The 19,695-nt window shown below is 47.0% G+C and overlaps 1 protein-coding gene across 2 annotated transcripts in view; it reads left to right on the top strand.

Annotated features, from left to right (window-relative positions):
- Positions 1-1,103: 1,103 nt before the first annotated feature.
- NCAPH2 (non-SMC condensin II complex subunit H2) overlaps positions 1,104-19,695 on the top strand; it is a 96,038-nt gene continuing 77,446 nt past the window's right edge. Inside the window, exons 1-2 of one of the 2 annotated variants that reach the window (XM_068275895.1) lie at positions 1,104-1,260; positions 8,281-8,403. In XM_068275895.1, coding sequence (XP_068131996.1) covers positions 8,296-8,403 — 108 coding nt within the window. In that variant the 5' untranslated portion in view covers positions 1,104-1,260; positions 8,281-8,295. Of the gene's footprint in view, positions 1,261-1,354; positions 1,613-8,280; positions 8,404-19,695 lie in introns of those variants that run through there. The other variant, XM_068275896.1, reaches the window with a different exon arrangement.

Raw genomic sequence — 19,695 nt, 5'->3', positions numbered from 1 at the left:
TATTACAGAGACAGTGCAACTAGAAAAGGCTGCAGTAAGCCAGACCACATTAGAACAGGTATAGGAACTTATAGGATAGAAGAAATAAGGCTCAAAATTTTGTTACAGAGTCTCTTTAAGTATGGTACCTGAGACGCAGAACCACGCTAGATCTGCCAGGACTTGAAAACATTAAAGCATAGAACTGAAAATGAATGCTTCTCATCCTGTTTACTGCCACTAGAACTTACATACTGTCCTTGACTTGTAATGTCAATAGTATACAATCTGTCCTTGTATTGTTTTCTTTGTGTCTTTTAATCAGCTGCCAAGTCACATTCCTTGTAAGGCAAACTTACTTGGCCAAATAAATTGATTCTGATTCTGAATGCCTTGTATACACAGAATAAGTCCCCTCTACAGAGAAACCGTAACCAAGAATTGAACTTCATCCCAATCAGTAGCTGATACCCCCTTTCCCATGAGAAATCTTTTTCTTTTCACAAACGGTTTATCAGGGTGCTCTGTATGGCTGATATTGTGGTGAAACCCCTCCCACAGTGTGATGTCAGGACCATGGTTCTAACATCACACTTTGGGAGTATTGTTGCATTGTGGGAAATAACAGCTGTTTCCAACTACCAAAAACTGATATCATCTGCCAGCAGTAAAAATGTCACCATGTGATAAATGTCAGTATGTAAATCAGGGAGAGGAAATATTTTACAATGGACAAACTCTGACTAAATCATTTATACATAATTAATGTACAAATTAAGCAATTTTGTATTACATGATTTTCACTGGAGTTCCTCTTTAAACTGTTTAGTTTTCATTCAGATCCATCTCTATATTACAGTATATATATTTGTTTTTCTTCATAATTATTATTACTACAGTTTGTACAGTTTTAGAATAACAGCTCCACTGGTCACTGGAGATTGTTATATATTTGCGGAATTTTGAAGTAGTAACCTGATGAACATAGGAAATAAGAAAATGCAGCAGCTCCAAAGGCAATCACTAGAGTGCGCACTCCGACCAGCAGACGTCGCACACACTGTGCGTATTAGCGGCTTCCGTGCCACGTTCAGGCAGATCTGTAGCCACTCCTACTTGACCTAGCTTGATTGGTGGAATTCGAAGCGTGTTGACCTAGGCGGGAAAAACGAAAAATGGCGTCACGGTCTTAGCGATCCTTGTGAACCGTAAGCAGCAGGAAGCGGGATACTGCAGGAGATCAGCGTTACATCTATTCATGTGTATCAGCAAATGCCCGAGGTACGCTTACTGCGGGTAGAGGGAACCTATGCGCGATCTCTTGTTGCGGGGGAGGTTATTGGAATGAACCGTGAACTCTTGTGTAATGTTGCTGCATGTATGGAAAAAATGATGCTATGTCAGTTGTAATGCCCATCTAGTGGGGATAGCTGGTGTGCCGCAGCCGGGCTCCTCTATCTGCTGTCACCAGCCATACTATGCACTGACAGCTCAAGTGTTTCACTTTTTGTACACACAATTTGTTGTGACCCAGTCAGTTACGTCATCCAGGTAACACCAACAGTGTGATCTCTTGGTACCCAGGGCTCTTTCACACTAGGAGCTGATCCGTGCTGATTGCTCCTAGGATGTGGTAAGCAACATGAAAGTATTGATGTTCATATTAGCTTTCACTTTAGGGGAAAGTCCAGCCACAGCGGTTTCCCGTCAGGTGAATTAGAACTACCACCGCTAATCAGCGTCGCACCGCAACTTCCTGACGTCACGCTGCAGGTTTTTTACGCATGCATGCACGAAATCTGTTCCTGCTCGCGTATGGTAATGTGAAAAAATGAAGTAACAGCTATTGGTGTGTTTGTTGGTTTCTGTTGTTTGGTAATTTTCTTGACATAGTCCTGACCTACATCATGCTGGTATTTAGGGCGCTAGTTTTGTTATGGGGGCCCACGGCAACTTCCTGCTTCATAGATTAAGTAATGTTGCATGACTAGAGGCAGTAGCTGAAGAAAGCGCTGTGCCTGAAGCTCAGCGGGCAAGGGTCCTGGTGTGCAATTTTAGTGTCAGTGTTTCCTGCTAGGTCCTTTATTTCTAACAAAGTAGAGGACATAACCAAGTTGCCATGAGAAGGAAGCGGAAGTTGGTCTGAGGTTTCACAGCTAGTCTACTTAAAGGAATGCTGTAGGGGGCTAGGGGGGAAAAGAGTTGAACTTACCGGTGACATCAGTGGGAGCGAGGATGTGCTGCACAGAGAATTTAAATGTGTGCATTAAACACCAAGTGAACACCTGACAACTGGCTGAGCAAATTTGGCCTGATTGGCTATTCATGAGGCAATGCTCATGCAAATATGCATTTGCTTTCGCATGCCAACTAATGCAGGGTCCATTGAACCAATGCCGCAAAGCGGTTTGCCCTGCGGGAATTAGTTCATGCTATACAGCACTATCCAGGAGCGCCTCGGGGAGGCTTCCCAATGCCCCCATACAACCGGGGGACCGCGGGGTCCCAGGCGCTCTCACTGCCTGGGAACCACAGCAGCACCCCGGAGGGGGGAGGCTGGGTGGCGCAGGCGGCCCCCCCAAGCGTGGCCAGCGCCGGGGAAAGCCATCCGCACCTTTCACCTCCCAATATTTAAAAACAGGCACTTACCTTGACGTCCATTGCGTTCTGCTGCTGAGCATAGCTTGGGTGCAACACATTTGAAAAGGAAAGGAATGAAGCATGGGTCGCACTGAGCTTTGGAGCTCAGGGCTGGCTCACACACTGCACTCCAAGGGGGGTGGAGGACAGGCACTGACAGCCCACTCCAGGACTCACACTACCTGGAATGAGCCATCCGCCACCCGCCTCCAGGGGAAAGAAATTCACAAATCGCTGCACAGAGAATTTAAATGTGTGCATTAAACACCAAGTGAACACCTGACACAACTGGCTGAGCAAATTTGGCCTGATTGGCTATTCATGAGGCAATGCTCATGCAAATATGCATTTGCTTTCGCATGCCAACTAATGCAGGGTCCATTGAACCAATGCCGCAAAGCGGTTTGCCCTGCGGGAATTAGTTCATGCTATACAGCACTATCCAGGAGCGCCTCGGGGAGGCTTCCCAATGCCCCCATACAACCGGGGGACCGCGGGGTCCCAGGCGCTCTCACTGCCTGGGAACCACAGCAGCACCCCGGAGGGGGGAGGCTGGGTGGCGCAGGCGGCCCCCCCAAGCGTGGCCAGCGCCGGGGAAAGCCATCCGCACCTTTCACCTCCCAATATTTAAAAACAGGCACTTACCTTGACGTCCATTGCGTTCTGCTGCTGAGCATAGCTTGGGTGCAACACATTTGAAAAGGAAAGGAATGAAGCATGGGTCGCACTGAGCTTTGGAGCTCAGGGCTGGCTCACACACTGCACTCCAAGGGGGGTGGAGGACAGGCACTGACAGCCCACTCCAGGACTCACACTACCTGGAATGAGCCATCCGCCACCCGCCTCCAGGGGAAAGAAATTCACAAATCGCTGCACAGAGAATTTAAATGTGTGCATTAAACACCAAGCGAGGATGTGGCTGTGCATGCACAGTGGGCGTGTGACTTTAAAGCCGCTAATTCCCGAAGTGAACTGCCGGTGCTCCAACACTTTACAACCTACATCCCATAGACTTTTACTATCCCTTCCCCTCCCCTAAGGCCCGGTTCACATTAGCGGTGGCCGTCCGGAATCGCCGTGCCGGAGCCGGACCGCTTTCAGAACGGACGGAACGGACGCACGGCATGGCAATGAAAGCCTATGCGTCCGTTCACATGCGTCCGTTCTGCCGGACCGGATCCGGGCCGGATCCGGACTCCGGCGTCCGTTCCAACATGCGCTATTTTTTGGTCCGGCTCCTCCGGCAGCCGTATCCGGAGCGGAGCCGGACTGCACCATCCGGCCAATACAAAGCAATGAGAGCCGGAGAGCGCACAACACACTGGCTACAAAAACCGGACGTTCTACCCCACTTCCTATGCATTTTGGATGGGGACCACATGGGCCCAGCGAAGAGTGGGGCAGCAGCGATTTCATGCTGGAGCTCTTTTTGCCAGCAACATGTCTGATATGTCTGAAGGGGGCGAACAACAGAGAGAATTCCCAGGTTTACGAGTAAAAAATGCCTGGATCCATGGTCCCAACTGCAGTCTCTGTATCCACGGATGGTCTCCACACGTCCACCTGTCTCCAACAATGACCCCAGACCCTTCTGCTGACCTCCCAGACCCCAGGTAATTAAAAGGATGTTATCTCCTTAAGAAACCGGATCCGGACCGCAACCGTGTTCACACCGCACGGAAACCGGATGCAAACGGACCGGATCCGGATAGGAACCGTACGGATCAGGTCCGGTCCGGATACGGTGCGGTCCGGACATCCGGTGCGGTTTTTACTAAACCGCAAGTGTGAACGGGGCCTAACCCTCCTGGTATACGTTTGATTGTGGATGTATGCAAATTCGACGTGTAGGTTATCACGTCGGAACACCCGGCAGAGACCGAAGCATCGGTGACTGGCTGCACGGGCACCCTACAGCATTCCTTTACGGGGGCTCAGCAGGAAACCTCCCAGGGAACAGTTCTCCAATAACAGAACCTTCTATAGCACAAAACATTGTGATTGGTAGAATAGGTTATTTATTACTGAAACCCTGCAGTATGAGAGGGTGCTGTCCACCTTAGCAGAATTTCCCTGTTAGGGTTTCCTGCTGGGTCTCCTAAAGTAGACTAGTGCAGAGGTTTCACTCAGGGTCCCCTCAACTAAGGTAGGCAGTCACTGTATGTAGCTATAGCAGCAATCTGTTTATCATTTGGGTGCACACTTTGGTTTTCTGTTATCTTTGAGTAGTAGTGATAGAAGGATCACGGGGGGTGGGGGCGGGGGGGAAGCATTTGGAGGCTGCCATATTTATTTTCTTCTAAGCAATACCAGTTGCCTGGCAACCCTGCTGGTCTATTTGACTGCACTAGTGTCTGAAAAACACCAGAATCAAGCTTGCAGCTAATCTTGTCAGCTCTGCCAAAAATGTCAAATGCCTGATCTGCATGCTTGTTCAGGGTCTGTGGCTAAAAGTATTAGAGGCAAACGATCAGTAGAATAGCCAGGTAACTGGTATTGTTTAAAAGGAAATGTATATGGCAGTCTCCACATCCCTTTAGTTACAGTTGTCCTTTAAATATTTCAAAGGTTGGAGAGTGACGGATATGTTGTGGAAGGACGGAATGCCCTTCCACAAGAGGAATGGGTGAAGTACGTGAGAAGTCTTAAAGAGACTCTGAAGCGAGAATTAATCTCGCTACAGAACTCAGTTAGCAGGGGCATGTGTGCCCCTGCTAAAACGCTGCTATCCCGCGGCTAAACGGGGGTCCCTTACCCCCCGAAATCCCCTCCGTGCAGCCGGGGATCTCTTCTTGATTGAGGCAGGGCTAACCGCCGCAGCCCTACCCCACGCGCGTCTGTCAGCGCGTATCTCCGCCTCTCCCCTGCCCCTCTCAGTCTTCCTTCACTGGGAGAGGCGGCGATGCGCCGCTGATAGACGCGACTGGAGGCAGGGCTGCAGCCGTTAGCCCTGCCTCTAGGAGCAGCAAAATCTACGACCAATTTGGTCGTTGATTTTGCGGGGGGGTTGGGGGTGAAGGGACCCCCGTTTAGCCGCGGGATATCACACGTGCCCCTGCTAACTATGAGCTCTGAAGCGAGAATTATTGTCTCTTTAACCTTCCTGGCGGTAAGCCCGAGCTGAGCTCGGGCTATGCCGCGCAGGAAGATATCTCAGCCCCTGGTGGAGCGATTTGCTCCATTTAAAATGCTGTACGCGCAGCTAGCACTTTGCTAGCCGCGCGTACAGCTTGATCGCCGGCGCTCTGCGGCGATCGCCCGTACGCAGCGGCGCAAGAGGGCCCCCCGCCAGAGCCCTGCGCTGCCCGGACCAATGAGTTCCGGGCAGCGCTATGGGCTGGATCGGAGGTGTCTGACGTCAGGACGTCGGCTGACGTCATTCCGATCGTCGCCATGGCGACAGGAGAAGCCAAACAGGGGAGCGCGTTATATACGCGTTCCCCTGTTTGCTATTGATGCCGGCGACGATCGCACTAGAGGGACACATGCGCCCTCTAGTGGTGTTTCATGTAGCTACCATTAAAAAAAAAAAGGATTTTTGCCATTTTGTCAAAAAAAATTAACCGCCAGGAGGGTTAACCTTCCTGGCGGTAAGCCCGAGCTGAGCTCGGGCTATGCGGCGCAGGAAGATATCTCAGCCCCTGGTGGGGCGATTTGGCCCATCTAAAGTGCTGTACGCGCAGCTAGCACTTTGCTAGCCGTGCGTACAGCTTGATCGCCGCCGCTCTGCGCCGATCGCCCGCACCCAGCGGCAGAAGAGGGCCCCCCTGCCAGAGCCCTGCGCTGCCCGGACCAATGAGTTCCAGGCAGCGCTATGGGCTGGATTGGAGGCGTCTGACGTCAGGACGTCGGCTGATTTCCATGACGTCATTCCGATCGTCGCCATGGCGACAGGAGAAGCCGAACAGGGGAACGTGTTATATACGCGTTCCCCTGTTTGCTATTGATGCCGGCAATGATCGCACTAGAGGGACACGTGCGCCCTCTAGTGGTGGTTTATGTAGCTACCACTCTGGTAGCTTTACATGAAACACACAAAAAAAAAAAAATAGAAAAAAAAGGATTTCTGCCTGTTTGGCAGAAAAATTAAGCCGCCAGGAAGGTTGAATGCGAGGAGGTGATTCTAGATGAGGACAAAAGAAGGTTAGGTGGCATCTGGAAACAAGTGAGGGAATGTATGACGGAAAGAGATTATGGAGAGTTTTGTAGATTTGGGTTAAGGGTAGCCATACATCTAGCGATGACCGGCAGATTCGACCAATAGGCAAATCACTTTCTTTTATTGAATCTGATTAGAGAGAAATTTGTTGGCTGCTCTTACACCGCAGGCTGTTTCCCTATCAATTTCAGCTTAAAATGTCTCGGGAATCGGTCGAGCCCACTGCCTTGCTGCTGTTCACCTATGTATAAATGTGTACGTATGTGCATTTACACATTACCTGTCCTGTGTCGTGGTGCCCGTCTGTCTTCCCAATCTGCCGCTCTTCTCTATACACACCAGCCGATGTAGCTGCGTGCTATGTGCCGTCAGCGTGTATGGGAAGAGTAACAGCGACAGATTCGGAAGACAGGCACCGTGACACGGGACAGGTAATGTGTAAATGCGCATAGATATACAGTAGAATCTCTTTATAGTAAACTCCAATGGACCAGGAAAAGTAGTTTACTATATCAGAATTGCTCATACATTGTATATTCATACAGACACATGTGCTGGGACCTGAGTATGGGGTTTACTCTATCCAAAGGTTTACTTTATCAGGTCACGAACGAGATTCTACTGTACATGTATATACATAAACGGCACCTAGAACTTTCATTGTTTGTCCCGATATATAGCTCGTCGGTGCTGCCACGCACCCAACAGACCATGATGGCCTGACTTCTTGCAGCGTGTCCAATCAATTAATGTGACCAATTTTGACCCAAAATTTATTGCATTGTCGATCGGGCATGCTCCTTGGCTGCACCGATTTTCATCTGATTCAATTACAATAATCGGATGGTTGATCGGTCACCAAGTTGCCTGATGTATGGCTGCCTTAAAGCAAGTCTGAAGCGAATTTTAAAATAAAAAGCAGATACTCACCTAAGGAGAGGGAAGGCTCTGGGTGCTATAGAGCCTTCCCGTTCTCCTGCCGATCTCCTCGTTCCCCAGCAGGCTGCTCTGTTAGAATCTCCTGCCGCGGGAGACTTTGGCTGTCTTTTGTAAGCACTCGGGCTCCCGAAGACCGGTGGCTCTGTACTGCGCACACATGAGTGTGCCAGAGAAGGCGCTCGTGCGTGCAGGTTATATGGCTGATCCTGCTGCTGCAGAAGTCCCGGCCGTGTTAAATACTATTCCCTCTCCAGGCCGCCATGGATGGTGTGGAATGAAATAATTTGGCTTCCAGCTCCGTCTTCTGACAGCGCCCAAGTCTCTTGCTCTGGATTCACTGTGTTCGATGCAGGGAATCCCTGACATGGCGGCTGTTCGTATCGGTGGGTGTTTATATGTCGGGATTCCCTGCATTTGCCATATAAGACGCAGAGAAAAAGGGTCTTATACGGCGGAAAATATGGTAGCTGGTATGTGTTGTTACAAAAACGTAAGCCTTTTAGATGCAGTTATTTTAACTGTTACGTTGGTTAAATTGCATGTAATTATGCAATGTTTTCTAGGTTTATCCATAAACAATGGAGGATGTAGAGTCAAGGTTCACTCACCTTCTGCAGCCAATTAGGGATCTGACCAAAAACTGGGATGTGGATGTAGCGTCTCAGTTGGAAGAGTACTTGGGCGAGGTAGGTTTCTGGATGTGTTTAAATAACATGTCTTTATTTTAATACTGTGGCAAATTTTCAGTTTTGTGACAAATTGATCATATTGATATATTTCCAATTTTAGTTTGTCTGGTTACAGAAAGAAGCAGTAATTACTTTCCACTGGCCAGCCTAAAATGTAATGGTGAAGTACAACTGTACAAACTTTGTACAGATTGTCATTTCAAGTTATTGTAGTATGTTCACTCTGTCTGACTCTGATTCAGACTTGCATAGCTTCACAATGGAGAAAATAAGGACTATCCCCTTTTGCAAATAATTTTCAGAACCATTTTTCTGCTCCTTGCTTCCTTCACCTGTGAAAAGTCAGTTAAATCCTTTTGCTCCAGCCACTTGTGAATAGGGCTTTGTAAATTAATAATAATAATAGGGCTAAAATGGATGGTCAGAGCTTCTTGCAGCCTTGGTGACCTATTGGGGAAACGCTAGAAATGTTGTCATATATTCAGCTGAGGTCATGTAACTGTCATCCTGATCTATGTAAAGCTGTAGTTAATTAAAATACGAGTTGTTTGCTTTATGCCGAAAGAAGGAACGCAAGCAGAAATGCATAAGAAAATTATCCTATATTTTCCTAAAACCTATATTCTCCAATGCTATATTCTCCTAATAGCTTCCCACTGAAGAAAGTGCAGTGTTTAACTGTTCGCATGTTATTCTGGTACCAATTTTTTTGCTGGCAGTAGGTTTTATGCAATAAAGATGGGGCCTCCTCTTCATTGATCTGATAAGTTGTACAGTGCTGCCCCTAATTATTCATACCCTGGCAAAATTTGACTTAGTCTTGTTCCACCAGCAAGTATTTTTTTTGACGGGAAATTACATAGGCGTCTACCAAAAGATAAGATGATGTACAAGAGGCATTATTGTGGGAAAAAAAAAACATTCTCAGATTTTATTTACTTTTGAGCAAAAAGTGTCCAGTCCAAAATTATTCATACCCTTCTCAATAATCAATAGAAAAGCCAACAGCTATCAAACGCTTCCTATAATTGCAGCTTTTTAATGTCTCCACAGGTATCTTTGCCCATTCATCTTTAGCAATGAGCTCCAAATCTTTCAGGTTGGAGGGTCTTCTTACAATCACCCTGATCTTTAGCTCCCTCCACAGATTCTGAATTGGATTCAAGTCAGGACTCTGGCTGGGCCAGTCCAAAACGTTAATGTTGTTGTCTGCTAACCATTTCTTCACCACTTTTGCTGTGTTTTTTGGGTCATTGTAATGCTAAAATGTCTACTGGTGCCCAAGGCCAAGTTTCTCTCCAGACTGCCTGATGTTGTTGAGAATCCTCATGTATTGCTCTTTTTTTTCATGGTGTTTACTGGGATTAGGTTCCCTGGCCAAATGAAGGAAACATCATTGTGACCAAACAATTCAATTTTTGTTTCATCTGACCATTACACACAGGACCAGAAGTCTTCTTCTTTGTCTAGATGAGCTTTTGTGTGACTTATCTGGAGAAGTGGTATCCTCCTTGGTCTGCATCCGTGGAACCCAGCAGGGTGCAGTGTCTGTTGGATTGTCTGCCCTAAGACGTTGCCATCAGCAGAGCCCAGATTCACCAGGATGGCCTTGGTGGTGATCCTTGAATTCTTTTTCACCTCTCTCACTATCCTCCTGGCCAGCACAAGTGTCACTTTTTGGCTTCCGACCACGTCATATGAGATTTTCCACAGTGCAGAACATCTTGTATTTTATTATAATGCTTTGCACTGTAGCCACTGGAACTTTGAAAACATTTAGAAATGGCCTTGTAGCCCTTTCCTGGCTTGTGAGCAGCCGCAGGTCCTCACTGAGCTCCTTTGTCTTAGCCATGCCTGTCCACTAAGCCTGAATGATTTATCGTTTTAAGATCGAAATCGCGATTTTGGAAATGACGATCTTGAGATCGTCACAGTGGCGATTTTTTTTGAAGATATGCCCCCGGGCAGGGCAGTCCTTCTCCTCGCTGCTCTGTGCACAGTAGCAAGTGGAGGCTCAGTGACTCAAGTCTGTTTCCTGCGTTCCGCGGCTCAACTCAGTGACGTGTTCCGCAAGCGGCAGGTTCCGGAAGTACATGCCGGTCTGCGCTAATTGTGGTTCTCCCGGCAGGGCTATGAGAGACTGGTGCGGCACGTGCAAAGCCTAACAGGGCAGAGGGAGAGCCACTTCCGAAACGGAAGGCCGGTGCGTCTCCAGCAGGGGCCTCCTGAGGTTACTGCAGTGCCAGACTAGGTGAGTCAGCCAGGATCTTTTGATACCAGGAGAGTGCAGGGGGCACAGAGTGGCATCTAGTTGGGCGGATGCAGTAAGTTTCACCAACATTTTCAGTCATCTGTCATGACAGCTTAAAATAAGTGTTAGTATGAGGACGCATGCGCGGCGCACTAGCGGAAGGATGTCTTCTGCGTGAGCTCCGTGACTGAGCTGAGCAAATGGGCAAATAATAGCCAACAAAGGAGCCAGAGCTTGCTATTTTTTGCTTGAACCGATGCCTGAAAAGCACAGGAAAAGGAAAAAGCACCCTCGGTCTCATTCCCAGACAGCTAAGAGGATCTTACAAGAAGTATTCAAGAAACCTCGTTCCAAGATGGCGTCTACGGCGGAGAAGGCCTCTACTTCCTCCGAGCGCGATCCCAGCCCGGTTAGAAAGGATCTGCCTTCACCCTTGGACACCAGAAAAAGGTCACGCGAGGACGACGAGCTATTCCAATCCATCCAGAAGCTCTTTCGAGCCGAACTATCCGCTGCAGTTGAAAACTTCTCGGCGCAGATCCGCGACATAGGTACCCGGTTAGAAGTAAGGGGAAACAAGTACGACAGCGTCTCAGACGCCCTCGCAGACGACAAAAAACAGCTCTTGAAGCATGACGAGCGATTTGAAACGCTCGAATCCAGGCTAGAAGATTTTGAGAATCTAGCTCGGAGGTCCAATCTCAGGATCCGAGGTTTACCAGAAACGGTAACAGATCTTAAAGTGACTCTGTAACAAAAATTACGTTTTTTCTACCATCCTACAAGTTCCTAAACCTATTCTAATCTGTTCTGGCTCACTGCAGCACTTTGTACTATCACGGTCTCTGTAATAAATCAATGTATCTTTCCCCTGTCAGACTTGTCGGCCTGTGTCTGGAAGGCTGCCAACTCTTCCGTGCTGGTCTGTTCCTCTATGCACACTCCAGTGTGTGTTTTATTTACATAAGCCAGAAGCTTCTCTGCTATCTTATCAGTGATAGAAGAGAGCTGGATAAAAATCCTCCTCTGTTAGGCTGTGAAAGTAGCTGGCTGACACATACTGAGGAATTACAAACACAGGCACAGGCAGAGCTGTCTGCAGGAAGCCTGTAATGTTCAGTGCATGAGAGAAGAAGGACAGAAGGTAAACACACAAATGATCTTTTGAGATTCAAAAGGAAAGCTGTATACAGCCTGCTTGTGTATGGATGTATTTTCTATGTGTGGACATATTGTACATCAATCTACTTCCTGTTTTGGTGGCCATTTTGTTTGTTTATAAACAAACTTTTTAAAACTGTTTTTGACTACTTTTAATACGGCGGGGAGTTTCGAAATTGTGACAGAGGGTAATAGGAGATGTCCCCTAACACACTGGTATGTTTACTTTTATGCGATTTTAACAATACAGATTCTCTTTAAGACAGCGGCACTCAACATCTTTTCTGCCATGATCCCACAACTAGACACCTCGCAGTTTAGGATGGATCGTATACACAGGGCCTTGGCCAAGCCACCGAACCCAACACTTCGAAGGGATGTGATCCTCAAAATGCACTAAGCTGATGTTCGAGACCAACTCCTTGCAGAAGCCAGGAACTTGGAATCACTCCCCGGAGCGGCAGAGTCGGTCCACTTGTTCGCGGACCTTTCCCCCATCACACTACAGAAGCGTAGAGCCTTAAAGAGAATCTGTATTGTTAAAATCGCACAAAAGTAAACATACCAGTGCGTTAGGGGACATCTCCTATTACCCTCTGTCACAATTTCGCCGCTCCCCGCCGCATTAAAAGTGGTTAAAAACAGTTTTAAAAAGTTTGTTTATAAACAAACAAAATGGCCACCAAAACAGGAAGTAGGTTGATGTACAGTATGTCCACACATAGAAAATACATTCATACACAAGCAGGCTGTATACATCCTTCCTTTTGTATCTCAAGAGATCATTATACACAGGCAGTGTGCATAGAGGGGCCAGGAGGGGGAGATGCATCACAGAACCACAACACTGAAGAACTTGGCAGCCTTCCAGACACAGGCTGACAAGTCTGACAAGAGAGAGATAAGTTGATTTATTACAGAGATGGTGATAGTAGAACGTGCTGCAGTAAGCCAGAACACATTAGAATAGCTTTTGGAACTTGTAGGATGATAAAAAAACAGGATGCAATTTTTGTTACGGAGTCTCTTTAAGACCCATCACCCTTACACTACTCCGCGAGAAGATTGGATACCGATGGGGGTTCCCGTTCCGGCTTCTCTTCACACTTAATGGTCGGGCCTACGCGGTGAAAACCGTACAAGAAGGGAAAGAAATCCTCCAAGATGAAAACATACAACTCGAGGAGGTCGAGGCCCCGCAACCGCAAAGACCATCCAGACAGCCAAGAACCTGGTCGACAGTGGGACGCGCTCGTACGAATCTACAGTCATCTTCCCTGGACGCTTAAAGGGAAGGTCCAAGCAAAAAAAAAAAAATGAGTTACACTTACCTGGGGCTTCTACCAGCCCCATGCAGCCATCCTGTGCCCTCCTAGTCACTCACTGCTGCTCCAGTCCCCCGCTGGCAGCTTTCTGACCTCGGAGGTCAGGGCCGAATTGCGTACATTTTTACACATTCCCGCTAGTGCAGGAACATTAACACATACATTTTTACGTGTTAGTGGTGCAACGCGTAAATTTTTGTTCCTGCACTAGCTGGAATGCGTAAAAATGTATGCAATGTGGCCCTGACCTCCGAGGTCAGAAAGCTGCCAGCGGGGGACTGGAGCAGCAGTGAGTGGCTACATGGGGCTGGTAGAAGCCCCAGGTAAGTGAAACTCATTTTTTTTTTTTTTTTTTGCTTGAACCTTCCCTTTAAGGAACGATGAGTATTCTCTAACATACTTCTGAACTGAATTTATGCAGCACGGTTTTAAAATGTTTCTGCCCTCACCTCCCTACCACGTGAATTCTGGGCCCCAACTACACTGTGGCCTACTATGGGCCTACCCACGTGGCATCAGCCTGTCTTGATTAGTTTTCTGACCCGCTCAATTGGGCTTAACAATGAAAGCACTGTCACTCACGCAGATTTATTGCTGGCTACTCAAACTTTACCAAGCCACGACGGCTCAAAAATGGACGCTTTCCTGCTGAGACTTCGATGTATCCCACTTAATCTTAACATCCAAGAGATGAAAACTGTAGGCAGTCAAACTACCATACTGTACACAGAATGTAAATTCTCTAGCCCCGTAACTCGACCCAACTAAGTGAACTTCACCCCAGCGCGCCATCCTGGGCCGATCAGTAGCCACGCAGACGGGCGCGCTGCTATACCATCCACCTTTACCCGAACAGAACCACAGAACACAAGATAGCCTACACTGGATCCCTCAGCTTAAACCATATACGTCCTATAATGGAGGGATTTATGCCTCAGCGCGCCATCCTGGGCCGATCGGAAGCCGTGCAGGCGGGTGCGCTGATGCACTCTATCCACTGACTCTCTGTGGGATCATGATACGCAAGGGGTACTAGGTTGGACGCCACAAAACATGTTGTTGGAACTAATAATATGCACACTATGTTAATTTGTGATAAATGTACCGTCTCTACAATCTATCCGTGGCTGACCTGCAATCTACAGACATGCTACTGATGCCCTGGGCTGTGAATCCGGGTTAAGGCCCCATCATGCGGAAAGCCCCCCCCTTGTTATACGAAGGGGAGAGTGCACAGTATGGCGGTCCCTTCAAACCCCCACCCCTCCATAGAGGGCCACCCGGGATTGCAGCCAATGGCAACGTTCCAAAACCCCTGAATAGCATCTGTTACTGGAGGTGGGGCGGGGTTGGCCGTAGGCCTGAATATGGGAGCGGGCTCCACCATGCCGAGGGACCCCCCCGTTTTAGGCAGGGACATACGGCATGGTGGCCCCCGCACTCCCTCATGTTTCATGCCAAGGAGCCACAGGCCGGGCGATGCCGCCCCTGATAGCCTCCAAACAGATACTCAGACTACTCAACTGAGTCGAACAATAATGAGCATCACCTTTACCAATACACAGCAGGCCCCACAGATAATGCCTTACAAACAAGAGAGGGCCTGCTGTGCCCAGGGCCCCCGCAGTATGAGTGGTCCCCCGTCACGACAATACCCCTGGTTTGCTAAACTTGAACAATTTCCTACTAATACCCTGACAGACGGAGGGTCACCCTCTGACATTAGTCTGATAGATCCCTTATAAAAATTTATAAGAGTAGCCATTCACCTGTCACGATCCTGTAAACCAACCGATGACATAACCAACAAGTTAAACCATTCCCCTACATCGAGTGACAAAGGCCCGGCCCCCCCCCGGTTGTTCTGGGGGGGAGGGCGCCCCGGCAGAAGCCCACTATTGAGATCTGTACTGGAACTAAACGAGACTTAAACAAAAATATAAGACAGAGCCCACCCCCAGACAGCTAGCATGGCTACAATGCCTATATACTCTTGCCCAGCCTGCTCAGTACTACTATGCTGTCCTCCCATACGCGGAAATGCCTGGACTAAGTTTAGGCAACTCTCTGCATCATTTTTGCACTAATGTGCACTTTGCTTTTGATATGTTAATAATCTCTGCAAAGTTCTTTCAAACCTATTCCCCCCTCCCCATCTTGAATCGGCAATGTAAAATTAACCCAAAGGCAGTCATAAACCATCCCCAAAAACAGCCAATCCCACTTTCTGATCATGGTTAAACTCCTGTCATGCAATGTCAGAGGCTTCAATGCCCCTGCCAAGCGCAGCAAAGCACTAATAAATATCCTCCACCACCGTCCTGATATCATATGTCTCCAAGAGACGCATTTCTCGCAAACCTCCACTCCTCGATACTTCCACAAACATTATACGACCTTTTATGCGGCCAGAGCAGACTCCAAGAAGAGGGGGGTCATCGCACTCATCAAAAACAATTTCCCACTTCAGGTCAAAGACACATACTCTGACCCAACTGGTCGATTCCTCATAATTCAGGGTGTCATGCACTCTAAGCATATCATACTAATAAATGGATATGCCCCACCAGATCAGGCCCTCAAGACGTTCCAAGACATATGCAACTATCCCAAGCGCCCCCATCATCTGGGCAGGAGACTTCAATCTCACACTAAACGACACCCTCGACAAATCATACCCATCCTCAGACCGACTATCTAAGCGAGACAGGAACAAACTTCAGTCATTACTTTCAGACTTTGCTCTTACGGACTCCTGGAGAGAACTATATGGCCCCAAAAGAAGCTACACCTTCTACTCAGCCCCGCATAATACCTACACGAAAATAGACCACATCCTTTTCTCTAACACCCTGATACCAGCCCTCTTATACACAAGACATATCCCCGTCAGCTGGACTGACCACGACATGGTACTCACATCTTTCGACTGGACTAATCTTCACTATCCTAAGCCACCTTGGCGACTTAACGACACACTACTAATTAACCCATCCTCTAAACTTCTGATATTAGACATGCTACAACAATATTTTGACACCAACCAAAGTGACGACACCTCACCTATAACCAACTGGCTAGCACACAAAGCTGTCCTTAGGGGCAAAATCATACAACTTAATGCCAAACAAAGAAAAGAAAGATCTAAGAGAATGTCTGACCTAACCTACAGACTCCATCGCCTTACCATCTTAAATCACCAGAACCCTTCACGATTTATTGCAAAGCAAATACAAGATATTAATCTCCAAATAAATCTCATACTTGCCCAACAAGTCGAGAAAGCAATTATCTGGACAGGAGCAAAATATTATAAGAAAGCCAACAAGCCTGACACATGGCTTGCCCGGAGGCTGAGAGCAAAAGAAAAAATCAATTCAGCATTCGGAATACGCCTAGCCTCTGGGGATGTCACTAGTCACCCCGACAAAGTACACCAAGCATTTTATAATTACTACTCTGAACCATACAAAGTGACCAAAAGCCCACCTGCCTCCACATTAAACGAATTCCTGAGCCCTCTCAAGCTTCCCAAACTAAATGCAGATTCTATTAAATCCCTTAACTCCACCATAACCGAAGAGGAAGTCTCCAACTGCGTTAAAAAACTGAAAATAGGCAAGGCGCCAGGCCCCGACGGATTCACTACTCTTTACTATAAAAATTTTTATCATACCCTCGCCCCACACATTACAAAATGCTTCAATCACATCCTCAAAAACAACTGCCCTCCCCCAGAGTTTATGGAATCCCACATCACTCTTATACCCAAACCTGCTAGGGATCATACAAACGTTAAGAATTTCCGTCCCATTTCCCTTTTGAATTTCGATTACAAACTCCTTACAGCCATCTTAGTAGCTAGACTTAACAAATTTCTGCCTTCTCTAATATCCAATGACCAAGTAGGTTTTATTCCCCACTGGCAAGCCTCTGACAACATCAGGCGAAACATGCTAATAATCAGGCAAATACCACCAAAACCCCCTTGACTATCCTTACCATCGACATAGAGAAAGCATTTGATACTCTGGAATGGCCCTATATGTTTAAAGTAATAGAAAATGCGGGAATCATAGGCCCCTTCCTCAATCTCATCAAAAATCTATACTCTCATCCCACAGCTTCCCTTAAAGTCCCGGGAGCTACCCCCGCTTCCTTCCCTATCCTACGTGGGACCCGACAAGGATGCCCACTTTCCCCCGCCCTATTTGCACTCTCCATAGAAACTCTAGCAGAGCATATCCGACGCCACCCTAACATTCACGGCTTTCATATAGGAAAAACAGAACCTAAACTAACACTTTTTGCAGACGACATTCTTCTTACATTAACAAACCCTACGGAATCAATCCCCTTTACTCTCGCAGCAATGACTAAATTTGGTCACCTCTCAGGCCTCAAAGTTAAAGTCAATAAAACTGAAATTATGTTCTGCCAAACCCACGCAATTATTGGGAAGGACCTAGCCACTAAATTCAATTTCCAATATAGAGACCACTACGTACAATATTTAGGGATCAAACTTACTAACTACCATACGCTCTGTAAATGGAACTACACTCCCCTTATCGCCAAATTACAACAAGACCTGATTGATTGGGATGTCCCCTCCATTTCTTGGTCTGGACGCATCACAGCAATTAAGATGACCCTGCTCCCTCAAATCACCTATTACTTTAGGGCCCTACCTATCGCTATCAAAATGTCAGACATACATAGGCTCCAAAAACAGATATTTCAATATGTGTGGAACCACAAAAAACCACGTATCAGAGTCTGATGAGACATAAAAGTGATGGTGGACTCTCAGTACCCAATATAACGGGATACTACAAAGCCTCCCAACTTGCTCAACTCCCCCTAATCTATGCAAACTTCTTCGCCCCCTCATGGGCAGAGATAGAAAATAACATCCTAGCCCCCTACTCACTGGAGGGTCTGCTCTGGTCGCATAAGCCAATCCCACAACGGGTGGTTTCAAATTCACCAATCACATCACATACTCTCCGGGTCTGGAGAAAATCAAGACTTAAATATAAACTACAATCTACCATTCCTCCTCACACTTGCTTCACAGGCAACCCAGATTTCCCAGCAGGCCTGGAGACGGGAGCCTTTCACTGGTGGAAAAACAAAAACGTACACTTTCTCAGGCACATTCTAGTACACAATAAAGTCCCCACTCTGGAGAATCTAATCTCTTCATTTCAACCTCCCCTATCTGAGCATTTCAGATGCAGACAAATACACCACTTTGCATCTTCCCTGAACAACCCCCTAACAGGCATTAAGACCTCCACCTTTGAGAACTTCTGCCTAACGGATCCCCTAATGAAGGGAATGGTTTCATACCTATACTCCACCATAAACGCTCCACCCAACGACTTCACGCTTCCCTATAGAACTGCATGGGAATCAGACCTAGGCATCCAATTTGATGACGAGGACTGGAAACAGTCTCTCGAAGTCCTATCCAAAGGAAGCTTGCAATCTTCCACTATGGAAGTATCCATTCGATTGCTCCACAGAACATATCTTGTCCCCTTGAGGTTGGCTAGAATATATCCCTCTCAATCCCCCCACTGCTTCAGGGGTTGCACTTCCCCAGGCTCTATGTATCATATATGGTGGGAATGCCCAGTAGCCTCTGAACTATGGTCCAAAATTGCTAGGCTAATAGGCAGAATCTTCCACGAATCGTTTACCAAAGACTCCCAGATACTCCTCTTAGGCCACAGACCGGACTCAATGCTGCATTCTACCCATAAAATGATTCAACACATAGCCTCATCTACTAAGCTTTTTATAGCATCCAAATGGAAACAACCCACATTATGCTACCAAGAAATAATCGCACGAATAGATAAAATTATGTATGAAAGAATCAATGCTAGTTCTCAGGATACAATGCAGCATTTTGAAAAAGTCTGGGGACCATGGGTAGATTACAGAGGGAATATCCCCATTTACAACATCCTCAATGACTAGCTCACCAAGGGACCAACCAAAAATAACCTCTAATGTGGTAGACAGGTTGGTTGAGGTTTGTCCTATGGAACCGCTAGCTGCAGTCGAAAACGAGATAAAACTGTAATAATGTTTGCATACTATAATCTGAAATATGGGTTTGTGTAATATGACGCCAAACTGTACCACAATTAGTTGCAACGTTCCCCATCCCCCTCCCCCTCCATGTTGCCGATTCTCTCCCCCCCTATAAGTATTTTTATGTACCAAAAGCGTACTACTCTGTTATTGTACTGTTTTCTCTGTACATGTTCTCCAAATACCAAAGTACATTGTTTATTATAATTTGTTAACCTCTGTAGTATTCAATAAAGCTCTTTTTGAACACTAAAATAAGTGTTAGTGTGTATATGAATAATGTATTTAATTTATATACGTGTGTCCATTTATTTTTAATAATTTGTCTTCATGCTTCTGAGTGCCTCACGCTAATCTGTCACTCGCAATCTCCCTCCCTTTTCATAGCAAGTCTGTACTGCACTCATTCACAGAGCTGCCATCCTGAATAATCACCACAAATGG

The sequence above is a fragment of the Hyperolius riggenbachi genome, chromosome 3 (assembly GCF_040937935.1).
Source record: "Hyperolius riggenbachi isolate aHypRig1 chromosome 3, aHypRig1.pri, whole genome shotgun sequence".
Classification (NCBI taxonomy): domain Eukaryota; kingdom Metazoa; phylum Chordata; class Amphibia; order Anura; family Hyperoliidae; genus Hyperolius; species Hyperolius riggenbachi.
This window is presented reverse-complemented; position numbering and strand designations above follow the sequence as displayed.